This window comes from Periplaneta americana, chromosome 2, assembly GCF_040183065.1.
Source record: "Periplaneta americana isolate PAMFEO1 chromosome 2, P.americana_PAMFEO1_priV1, whole genome shotgun sequence".
NCBI classification, from domain to species: domain Eukaryota; kingdom Metazoa; phylum Arthropoda; class Insecta; order Blattodea; family Blattidae; genus Periplaneta; species Periplaneta americana.
In genome coordinates, this window is record NC_091118.1 from 19,434,436 (window position 1) to 19,447,388 (window position 12,953).

The 12,953-nt window shown below is 34.2% G+C and overlaps 1 protein-coding gene across 4 annotated transcripts in view; it reads left to right on the forward strand.

Annotated features, from left to right (window-relative positions):
• LOC138715064 (zinc finger protein 436-like) overlaps positions 1-12,953 on the forward strand; it is a 55,868-nt gene that overhangs the window by 34,434 nt on the left and 8,481 nt on the right. For 3 of the 4 annotated variants that reach the window (XM_069847554.1, XM_069847546.1, XM_069847573.1), the window contains exons 5-10: positions 4,237-4,376; positions 4,462-4,599; positions 7,109-7,191; positions 8,313-9,466; positions 11,527-11,618; positions 11,712-11,849. In XM_069847554.1, coding sequence (XP_069703655.1) covers positions 4,287-4,376; positions 4,462-4,599; positions 7,109-7,191; positions 8,313-9,466; positions 11,527-11,618; positions 11,712-11,849 — 1,695 coding nt within the window. In that variant the 5' untranslated portion in view covers positions 4,237-4,286. Of the gene's footprint in view, positions 1-2,634; positions 2,814-4,236; positions 4,377-4,461; positions 4,600-7,108; positions 7,192-8,312; positions 9,467-11,526; positions 11,619-11,711; positions 11,850-12,953 lie in introns of those variants that run through there. The other variant, XM_069847564.1, reaches the window with a different exon arrangement.

A 12,953-nucleotide genomic window follows, 5' to 3' on the forward strand; every position in this document is an offset into this window, starting at 1 on the left:
TAACCTCTGCAGTTGCGAGCGTCGTTAAATAAAACATATCATTTTAACACTTTTCTGCATGACTGCAGAATCCCAATAAGGGCGAGTTTTAATTATTAAATTTCTACTAATTTACACATATGAACTTCGTTATTCCAGGATCCCTTTATGAAGTGTTTTAATTATTATAATAATACGTGGTTTGTTGCAGTAGACCTAGTTAAGAAGTTTATCTTCTTCATGATTGCATTCCTACTGAAGTGTGTTTCGTCGTATTGTTAAATAATTAAATATTTCTAGTGCATTTTGAATGCTTAGAGAGTAGTTTTTCTCATCATTCATAATGTGTGTATTGTAATAAATTAGTGTAATGAATTTGACTTCTTTTTGTGTTTGTGTGTTACTGTTTATTATTTTATTATAAAATAAGTATTTCTTCTGCTTGATACAGTCTCAGAGAGTATTTTTTCCGCATCATGCAGGTTTTCTGTAATGTTTGTTTTGTGATAAATTATTGTAATGAATTTGACTTCTTTTTGTGTTTGTGTGTTATTGTTTATTATTTTATTATAAAATAAATATTTCTTCTGCAAGATTCAGGCTCAGAGAGTATTTTTTCCGCATCATGCAGGTTTTCTGTAATGTTTGTTTTGTGATAAATTAGTGTAATGAATTTGACTTCTTTTTGTGTTTGTGTGTTATTGTTTATTATTTTATTATAAAATAAGTATTTCTTCTGCATGATGCAGGCTCAGAGATTATTTTTTCCGCATCATGCAGGTTTTCTGTAATGTTTGTTTTGTGATAAATTATTGTAATGTATTTGACTTCTTTTTGTGTTTGTGTGTTATTGTTTATTATTTTATTATAAAATAAGTATTTCTTCTGCAAGATGCAGGCTCAGAGAGTATTTTTTCCGCATCATGCAGGTTTTCTGTAATGTTTGTTTTGTGATAAATTATTGTAATGAATTTGACTTCTTTTTGTGTTTGTGTGTTATTGTTTATTATTTTATTATAAAATAAGTATTTCTTCTGCATGATGCAGGCTCAGAGAGTATTTTTTCCGCATCATGCAGGTTTTCTGTAATGTTTGTTTTGTGATAAATTATTGTAATGAATTTGACTTCTTTGTGTGTGTGTGCGTGTGTGTGTGTGTGCGTGTGTGTGTGTGTGTATTATTGTTTATTACATTATTATAAAATAAGTATTTCTTCTACATGATGCAGACTCAGATTGTACTTTTCCGCATTCATGCAGGTTTTCGGTAATGTGTGTGTGTTGTGATAAATTAGTGTAATGAGTATGACTTGTTTTTGTGTTTGTGTGTCAGTGTTTATTACTTTATTATGTTTAAGTTCCACTTTTTTTTTACTAAGTTACTATTGGATTACATTCGTTTTTTTTTGGTCTGTGTATTTTATAGTATTTAGTTTAACGTTGTAAGGATTAAGGTCAATTAATGTGTGTACCGTTGATCTAAATGCTACAATATGTGTGTTGTAGATAGTCGTTTGATGTACTGTATAGGTGTGATATTTGTTATTATTATTCTGTATGACGAAGCCTGTGACATTTGTGAATGTTTTTCTGTTCTTAAAGATTATTGTTATTATTATTATTATTATTATTATTATTATTATTATTATTATTAGGCTGTGTAATTACATATGGCACCTACGTAGTTTAATACACTGAGAATTGCCATGCAAACCGGTTCTAGGTAGTGACGTCCCGTTTGTTTAATGATGGTAGTGCACCGAACATTCTATTTTCAAAGACAACGGTACTTCATAAAAAAAAATGATCCTACGCATGCGCTACACGGACAGCTACGTTCCTGTTCTTGAGTATACAAGTAAATACGGAATCCATTTTTTGTAGTACTTTCTAGAGATTTCATAAACTTATCTGCAAACATACTTTAAATTCGAATGATTTCTGCAAAAGAAAACATGTAAATTATGTCCGCATACCTAATATTATGATTTTATTTTCGACACAACAATGACAATAATGCTACAGTAAAAGTTATCCGAAGTTGTCTCTAGATAGCAAGGCCTAAGATCATTTCAATATAGAATTAAAAAATAACTATTTAAAAGTATTTTAATGTAGAAAATTAAATAAAAATGCAATTAATAAATCAAAATAGAACAATAACACTATATTTGTACCTGAATTTGCACCGACGCTAGGCAAGCACGAATAATCTTGAGCTCCGTAATAACACATCCACACTCGAACACCGTACGCGGAAAACTGGAAGAGAAATGGCGCTATCTTCAAATTTACGTAAACCGAATTTGTTAATTAAAATAAGTATAAAATATATAATGTTTAATGATATTTCATAACAAAATAATTTCGATTTTATTTGTGGATTAATTGCAATAGTAAAAATTATTTACTGCAGTTTCGATGCATAGAAATGTATTATACCTACTATGTAATGAGCATGAGGAGCGGTACGAAACAAGGCGCGAGTTGCTATGCAGTACGAAATAATTCCCCGCGCGTACATATAGGGTAATATAACACTAAAATTCCATTGTTATTTTTATGCGTGCAAGAACGACCTAAGCAGGGACCGCTAAAGTTTATATTGTCCAAGTTTCTAGTCGGAAATTCGCTCATTTAACCAGTCTCAGTGGCTGTGACCAATAGAATGAAAGTAAAAAGTATTTAGCGTAGCTTCTTCTGTAATATTTTATAGTCTTAGTAGCGCACCGTAATTTTAAATATGTGTTGTGTTTAACCCATGTTTTGTGTGAAACAATTTTCATTATTCCTATACCCTGTAATATATTTATATTTAAGGGGAATGTGTTTGATGTGAGTAATGTTTCTGCTGACCTTAATATTTTATGCTTTCTCGCACGCTAATTAGAAATTGTAGTTGCAATTTAATACCTCTTTTACAGTGTTAAATATTAATCGAAGTAACTATATGGTTTCCCAGTATACTTTGTCCTTTCATATTAGGTAGCATTTATTTACATATTCACAGGTATGTTAAACAGCACTTTAAATACGATTTAAGTGCGTTAAAATACTTAGAATGACCTCCTAGGAGGGTAAAGTAAAGTTGGGGGTCCCATGTTGTAGATTTATGGTAGGTACAACATTTCTGTTCCTGATAGAATGCTTCCGAAGAATAATTTGTTGGTGATTTGTTACCTACATTGAATTTAGATCCCGTGTAGGCTCTAATATTTGCGGTAATTTACTACTTAGTGTCATACTACTACCATACACTACTGGTAATAATAATAATAATAATAATAATAATAATAATAATAATAATAATAATCCATTGTTTGTTGCAAGTTTACTACACTACCAGCAGACCTATAAGGCAACCTGAGTAGTGTTACCGAACAAGAGTGCCCACAGGATCCAATCTCAGTGGTAGTAAGATGATTAGAAAATTAGAGGAAATTGATGGACAAGGAGAGAGAAAACTGAACATGAAAAATAACTAGGCCTAAAGCAGTCCCTTTTGTTGAATTGTTTACCGAAGGTTTGAGAAACATATATCGAGCACGTAGAGAATAAAAAAAAAATAAAAATCTCACTGACTCCCCCCGTGGGCCCCCTTGTTACCGAACGTCAGTAATTTTACGAAATAAATTTCAAAATATAATTCTGAACTGCGAATAAAACTTTAGTTTTCTTCCATATATTTTATTCAGAAATGAACGCTCTTCAGCAATACCTTGGAAATTTAGAAACACTTTAGCAAGTGAGCAATTTTGAAGTAATCCTCGACTGAATTTCCGGAAGTAAAACAACGTTGATTTTGAAATTGTGGGTTAGACACTTTTGACTCCATGCTACTCGACCTTTTAGTGTCAGAGTTTATATCAGCCACAGTTTCAAAATTTTTTCATCTGAAAATAAGCTGTGTAGTGAAGACCTAAGAATTTCTTTCACTCATTTATCAACAAATATATGGGGAGTGTATTAGTTTTTATAACTACATATAAATGTCGTTAAAAAAAACTTGCACGCTTCTATATATAGTGCTGGCACTCAAATTCATCATGGTGCTGGTTAGGCATTTGTCTCATTGGCCCTAATCTCATGAAAAAGTGTTCCTCCATGAAGATCCAAACCTGTGCTCATTCTGTAATTCTGATCCAAGACATGATGCCTTAGACCACGCAGTGCCATGAGACAGTAGTGGCAATAATAATATTTAGTAATAAGTTAATAGCTAATAATCATTTGTCATGAATGATGTTATGTCTTGCAGTTCTGCTGTTAGTTTCTGGCTGATAAATTGTGACTTGGCTGTATGTTGTCATGGAAGGGATTAAAAAGGAAGTCGAGATGGAACCACTTGATCCACAGTTCGATGATGGGAGTGGAGAAGAAGAAAAGAATATGTCGACGGTAAAAATGAAATTTGAATTTGTTTTACTTAAAAGAGCTATGTTCGGAAATGTATCTCGTAGTTATTTGTAATATTTTTTTACAGGAAGAAATTTCGTTGAATGTGGATGGTAGTGGAGTCAAAGTGGAACTTTTAGAATCCATCAGTGGTCTTGCATCAGACTTGAAATATGAAGAAAGCGAAGTTTCTCCCATATTTCCAACAGTTAAGTCTGAAATTCAGGTAAGTTTTCTTAATTTGGAAATGATGTGTATTGTCTTGCGTCTTTACGCACTAATATTTTATGTAGCCAGTAATACAATGCGGTCGCTTCATGCTTGAGCCGAAGAACATGGAAAGATCCCAACCACTGATTGTTTCAATGCTTGAAGGCAGTGCGGGCCTGTATGTTACTAGTCATTGCCACAGCTTAGTATAGTCTGCGATGTTAGTGATAGAAGATATGTGTGCTTGTGTACTTCTTTTAAATAAGTTTGAAGTGTGTGTGTTATGCATTAAATTAGTCGTTTAGATAATTGAAATGCCGGCTGAAAAGTTTACTATACAACAGCGAATATTTATGTACGAAACTTACGTCAAAACAGATTCATGCCGACAAGTGTGTAGGTAATTTGTAGAGAAATTCCCCGATATTTGACCTCCAAGTAGAGGCACAGTACGAAACCCTGTCATGAAAGTAAGAGAAATGGAATCGCTGAACTCTAAAATTCATAGGCCAAAACGAAGGGTTCTAACAGAAGCAAAACTTCAAGATGTTGATGCATCAATTGAACGTTCTCCAAATAAATCTTTACGGTGTGTTGCACAAGAAGTAGGCATATCAAAACTTCAGCCCAAACAGCTACTAAACTTTTAAAATTTAAACCTTATAGACTAGTTGAAGAATTACGGCCACATGAGAACAAATGTGAAAGTGAAAGTCGAGTGAATTTCGGGAATGTCTGAATGCTAATGGACACTACTGTAACACAGGTTAGTGAAATAAAATGATTGTGTGCTTATATGAGTGCAGTCCGTCAGAGATTACGGATCTAAAATGCTGTGTGTCACTTCGTGCTCTACAGGCTTGCTCCCACCTGCATTCTTTGGACTAAGCGTGATGCGACTGCACTGTGTTATCACCTAATCTTTTGAACATTCTACACACCAAAATTTGCTTCATTTTATTAATGTTTTATTTCCATTAACGATACTCGATAGTCAAAAGACTGCTTCTAGAGCTTGTAAATTAGTTATTTTAAACATTTGTATTCTAATACTGCTGAAGTTAATTTAATGAAAGTTCACACCATAATGTAAAGCAGTTTAAGAATCATTTAATGTATATAACGAACAATATTTTTTTTTCACAGGTTTATTTATTTAAAAAATTCAGTGGCTAAGTTTTGAATGGTTTGTTTGTTAGTTTGTTTGCGTATATTTATGCGGACTTTCCTCATAAATCATTTCATATACCTCAGTGAAACTCATACAGTAGGCTACAATTTTAAGTAGAAATCCTACGATTTATAGCTAACATTATAAATTAAAATCATTCAGTTTTTAATTTTAAAATTATTATTTTATTACAAAATGTTAATGATCCCTGAACAAGAAATTATAATTATTTTTCCTTCAACTAATGTGTATTTCATCAAATTACAGGTTTATGTTATAAAAAATGTTGTTTACCACAAAATATAAAAATGTTACAGTCATAAGTCAAACAGTAGTCGAACGAAGTGTACATAAATGTATGATAGTGAACACAAAATCAGAATTCGCCCCCCCCCCCCAAATCCTTGTTCCCATAAATAAACCTATGAAAAAGATATTGCTTACTATATGGGTAATTCCTGTGTTATGGCAAAGTTTCATTTCATTATCTTTAGTAGTATTAAAATTCCAAAGATTCAAAATATTCTAATTCAAACCCACTTTAAGTAGCCCTCTAACTACTCAATGTCCTTAAACCACTCAATCTAGAAGCAAGACATCCTTATGGAGGATACGTGATTATGTAATTTCCTATAAAGCATAACATGTCGTAAGGTTAGGGTACATAGTTTTGAGTCATTGTTAACTGTTGAAAAATATATATATTTCTTCATGCATGATTATACTTTTTTACACTTATATATCATTACAGAACTGTTATGTTACTTAAATACACTACTATATATTTAATGTTACTATGTTGGTATTTTACCTCAAGAATTCAGATGATGACCACACCACACTGAAACTAGTCAATAAAAGTAAACTACCAACATAGTTTAACATAAACACAGTGAAGTAGTTGTTTAAGTAACTTAACAGTTCTGTAGTGATATAAATCTTGGTTACAGATCTTGTATTATATCTCTGCCTCTGTGTTTGTGGGGAGGGGGGGGGAAGAGAGAGGGAGAGAAGTTCGCAATGCTTTTTAATGCTCTGACACCCATGACTAAGTAAACAATATGAAATTATTTACCAGTCACTCACTGGCAGAGATATAATAAAAGAATTATATCAATGTGGAAGCTATGGTATTGTATCTCATGCTTTTTCTCATTTATATATCTCTGTTGTTGATATATCTCCATATTCTTACTCTTGGTACTGACATTTTTATGTATGACATTTTTTAATTCTTGCACCATGTCACAAATGCAAAAATAGCCAATGCTTCAAGCTAAAAAAGGGAGCAGATTATTTTCAATCCATGGCCATGAGGTTTCTCTGGCTCTAAAGTTACATTTTTATATTTCAGGAAAAATGTTGGCAGGTGGATACTATAAAAGATGAAGAAGTGATGACAGATACAATGAAAGAGGACGTTGAGCTGGCTGACAGGTGAAAATACTGGTTTTACGTCTTCCTTTTTAGTTTTATTTATTGATCTATAAGGCTGAGAAATGATCCAAAAGTATAACCGTTTTAATTTAGGTACAGTACCATATTTATATGTTGTGGCAGTTATACCATCTACGTGCAACCTCCAAACTGTTTGGAAGCCACACCTCCTGCCTCTTTGGCTGCTCTATATGACCTAGCAGGGAGGATTGTCAGACAACTCCACCGACTATATTTTTTATTGGGTTATTTTACGACGCTGTATCAACATCTAGGTTATTTAGCGTCTGAATGAAATGAAGGTGATAATGCTGGTGAAATGAGTCTGGAGTCCAGCACCGAAAGTTACCCAGCATTTGCTCGTATTGGGTTGAGGGAAAACCCCGAAAAAACCTTCCACCGACTATATCCCCTCTTTGCCATTTAGGGGACGCTTATGAATGCCATTGCAGGTCAACATGCTTAAATGATATTTCCTCCGTTTTTGATGGAACAGTCATACCGCTGTGACTCGGTCCCCAGAGTCTCGATTTGTTAAGAACAGGTTGTACCACAGAAAAGTGAGGATGTGACTTGAATACAACAGGTTATGAAATGTACTTCATTACCCACAAGTGGGATATGGATATTCACTTTAAATTTTAATATTAATAACAGTCATGTTGTTGAAGTGTAGAGTGGCATGATGTTTTATTTATATGAAGAGTTCGCGGGAAAAACGATGAATGTCACAGTTTTGTTAAGGTTGATGTCATTATCTAATTCAATGGATGACTACGAAATTTAATGTTGTTCTTATGAAAAGTGGTAAAAAGGAGAATTATCACCACGAATACAGTAATCCTTTCCTTTATTTTCTATAGAAACATCACTATATCTTGCAGTTATAGACTCAATTAGATCATTATCTAATCCTTAACAGAAGTGTGACATTCGTTTTTCCCGCGAACTCTTCATATGTATTCCTTTTGTGTCTGGTTTCTTAAAAAAAAATGATAGTTTTTTTTTTCTCCATTTTCATATCAATGGTAGCCAATTAACAACTCATCAGGATTTCATTTCCCTTTATCTGAAATGTGCTAGTAAACTACAAATTTGTGAACAAAAACTGTGGATTCCAGGTCCATGCAGCAGCATCAGAATGGAGATTTCAGAAGCCATGACGAGAGTGACGCATGTGAGAATCCTGAACATCCTTCTGACATGGTGGTGGATAGAGAAACACATTCAATGAACATACATCCGGGTGTTGAAATTCGGGATGAAACTGTAACAATTTTTAAGTGCGAATTTTGCACCAAAGACTTCCTTACGTCACAGCTTCTGACGAGGCATTCATTAACTCACATAGGTGATAAGCCTTTCAAATGCGACATTTGTGAGATGAGTTTTAGACAAAGACATCATCTTATAAGGCATAATTTAACTCATACAGGCGATAAACCTTTCAAATGTGATAAGTGTGAGAAGACGTTTGCACGACTTGATTATCTTACCCATCATGCATTGTTACATACAGGATTTAAGGCTTTTAAATGCGAGATTTGTGACAAAGGCTTCAACACTCGACGAGATATTGATGGTCATATAGCTGTACACAAAGGTGAGAGGCCATTCAAGTGCAATATTTGTCAGAAGAGTTTTGTACGACGTCGTCAATGTCGGCAGCATGAAGAAACCCATATACATGATAAAACTTTCAAATGTGGAACTTGTGAGAAAAGCTTTACAAGACTTGATTATCTTCGACAGCATGAATTGTGTCACACAGATAATAAGTCCTTCAAATGCGAGACTTGTGACAAGAGTTTTGCAACTCTTCGTTATCTTAGACAACACGCATCAACTCACACAAAAGATAAGTGTTACAGGTGTGAAACTTGCGACAAAACATATGTACGGCTTGAACACCTCCGACTGCACATTCTAAGTCACACCGGTGATAAACCTTTCAAATGCCAGTCTTGTGAGAAGAGTTTCGTACGTCAAGATTATCTCCTACGACACATACTGATTCACACAGGTGATAAACCGTACAAATGCGAAACTTGTGAGAAGGGTTTTGGAAGACTTAGTCATCTTCAACAACACTTGCTAATACACACGCGTGACAAACCCTTCAAATGCGAAACTTGTGAGAAGAGTTTCGCAAGACGTGGTTCTCTTCGGCAGCATGTATTAACACACACTCGTGATAAGATTTTCAAATGTGAAAATTGTGAGAAGAGTTTTGTTCGGCTTGATTCTCTTAGAAATCACGCTTTAACTCATGCAGGTAATTTTTCTCCAATAATCTTTTTCGATTCTTCACATCTTCAAATATCATAAGTGCCAGCATGTAACACATCATATTTCTTTTAGTACCCCCAATGTTTCAGCTATTTTTAATTCTGCTATTTTAATGCCAGGCCTAAGACTCGCGTTACAGAATGCGCGCTGGTTCGAGTCCTCATGGGTTAAGAAATTTTCTCATGAAATTTCGGCCAGTGTATGGGACTGGTGCTCACCCAGCATCGTGATGCACTTGGGGAGATACGATAGGTAGCGGAATCTGGTTGCGAATACCAGCTATAACAGCTGGGGGGATCATCGTGCTAACCACACGATACTTCCATTCTGGTTGGATGATCGTCCACCTCTGCTTCGGCATGTGGGCGTGAGGCCAGCAGCCGGCTTGTCGTTCTAGGCCCTTCACGGGCTGTAGCGCCACGGATTATTATTATTATTATTATTATTATTATTATTATTATTTTAATGCCAGACAAACAGTATTAATTCTTTGATGCTGTTTGAGCAGAAAAATTGTCAGATGTGTCCGAGCTAGCTGGCATATATGATAAAACTGGTTTACAGTATTAGAAAGAAATTTTGTCACACAGATATTTTAAAAATCCCAGAAAGGAAGCAGTGCGCATGATCAGAGGACGAACGACCTGGTTCACAAGAGAACGACTAGTTGAGGTAATAAAATTTGTTTTGTTTCGTTGTATGTCTGATTATGCGCACTGCCTCCTTTATGGGGCTTACAAAAGTATCTGTGCGACAAAACTTTTTTCTAAGACTACATATTCTCATCTAAGTAGATAACTTTGTTTTGTCTGTCTATGATACATTATAAATTACTACATTGGACTATAGTGGACTTTATGTTGTCAGCAAATAGCTGGATACATTAAGAAGATTGATTGATACATTATAAATTACCATTTTGTGGTAGTATGATTAGGCTATTCAGTTGCATTTCTCAAGTACTGGTGTAATATGGAGCATTTAAGGAATTTCTTTTTCGAGTGTAATGAATAATATAATACTAATAATAATAATAATAATAATAATAATAATAATTTATTTTATTTTATTTTACCTGGCAGAGTTAAGGCCTTAAGACCTTCTCTTCCACTCAACCAGATCTACAATTAATACAAGTGCATAAATAATAGTGTGTGTGTGTGTTTTTTTTTTTTTGCCTACCCAGCATGTTTTCCATGAAATGTTCGAAAATATACAACAGGTTTTGTTTTCAGACATGGAACTGGTTATCATTGCGTTCAGCCACCAGCTTAACTCAGTTGGCTGAGGCACTTGCCTGTCGATTTGAAGTTGCGCTTGGGCGCGGGTTTGATTCCCGCTTGGACTGATTACCTTGTTGGATTTTTTCCAGCCAGTAGGGTGGGCTTTGGACACCTGCATTTGTTTACATGCAGAATCTTCTTATATGGAATAAGGATTACAGTGCAGGTTGTTTTTTTTTTTAAGATAAGCAATATTCTTTCTCGTGCCATTGTCCTAACTACCTAATCACTGTTGTGAAGAGCTGAAAGAGTGTTTATCATTGGCAATGTATTTCGAACCACTAATTTCTTAATTAAATTTTATTAACTTTGTTCAACAGTTCACATATTAGTTTGTTTATATTTTGTGTGTTCAGTTTTACATTGCTTCAGAATACGAGACCAGTATATTTTTATTGGGTCTTTTTTTATTATTTATTTGAAATTTTGTACTTGTACCAGTATGTTTGACATGTATTTCTGTCATTTTGAAGATCTGATATCTTTTTGGGAATTCGTGTAATGAAAGAGAAAGCCTTGTAATATGACAATTCTTTTAAAAGTAACTCTGTCTTATCAAAGAACTTTGGTATAGATATGATGAGTGGTCATTGAATAATAAATGAGTTGAACAGAACTTAAATTCTTAAACGTTATAAAGAAAAAATTCTTTGTATGGTTTATAACTCTGTAATTGGCATTTCAAACTTCCATTCTTTTCTGTCTTCTGTGTGTTGTAAGCTTATATTGGGAGAGTTACACTTTCTGTTGGACATTTTTTCAGCTTTGGATATGATAAAAATGGAACCTGATACCGACCCATTAGCTCCAGAGCACAATGACAGCAATGCAGAAGACAGACAGACCCTGTCCGAGGTAAATGAATAAATTGTAGCATTTCTACACGTGCATGAAAAAATCTAGATATAACAATGTACAGTTTCCAATTATTTCATGTTTCATATACAGGAAGGAAATTTCTTGGAAGTAAATGTAAATGAAATCAAGATTGAACCTTCTGACCTGGGCTATGGTGATGCTTTAGATGTCAAATGTGAGGATAAAGAAGATTGCAAACCATTTCCAGCGACTGAATTTGAAGATGAGGTGAGTTGTTTTCATTTAGATTTGGCTCTCTGACTCATTGATCCACAGAATGAATTGTCATTGAAATTGTCTTGTGACTATAATAAAAAGCGGAACTCGGTATGTGAAATTTAACAAAAAGTGAACCAAGACAGAAGAAGGTATTGTCTGAGAAACAGAGAATGACCCTGGGTTTTTCCTGATACGTATGACATGATACACCATCAAGATTTACCTTATTTTCTTACACCAGGAGAGACACTTGCGCCTTATTTATACAAAGTTCTGCAATTCTGTAAACAGAGTGCTTGTAATTATGTCTTAAATGCAAAAGGGATTAGTGTGCCTGTTACATACTAGAGCAGGTGAAATACGTGTGGCTGATATTGCTTTGCACTATGTATGTTGCTTAATGCTCTTCCTTTTAATGTCGGAAGTGTAGTTATAAAATAATTGTGCTTTCAACACTAATTCCTTAGATACTTTAGTTCTGATACCTGTAGGCAAAAAGGTTGTAACATGCATTTTTTTCTAAAAGTGTAATTTTTTCATGCACGATTATGTGCATCATAGAAAGTATGTCTATTGAATTCACGTCGACAAACCTGATATTTTGCTAGTCACATCTGAGTTATCAATACTTGTGCGATCTGTAGCTATGTTTGATGTTGCATGCTTGAAACTGAGTCCAAAGTTTTGTATTGATTGAAATAAAGATACAAAACGAAAATAGAAGATGTCAGAGTGGAAGAGGAACCAAAACAAACGAAAAAGAAATACAGGACAGCCATTTAGGACTCATGGAAACAAACCAATATTGGGAGAATTACCCTGTGATGAGTTGGGCACATAAATATGTTGTAAGGTTATAAATAAATAGGTTGGATTGTACAGTGTCTGTCTTTTGGATTATTATCAATCAATAAATCAATTTTCTTAATGTATCCAGCTGTTTGCTGACAACATAAAGTCCACTAAAGTCCACTGTAGTCTATTCAGTTGTTTTTCACGAGAAATGGGGGGTATTTTGATTAGTGTTCATTATAGATGCCAGTTACTAGTAGCCAGAGTTGGGGTGTAGTCAATATATACTGCAGGGCTGTGTCTTCTGCAACTGGTACTGAT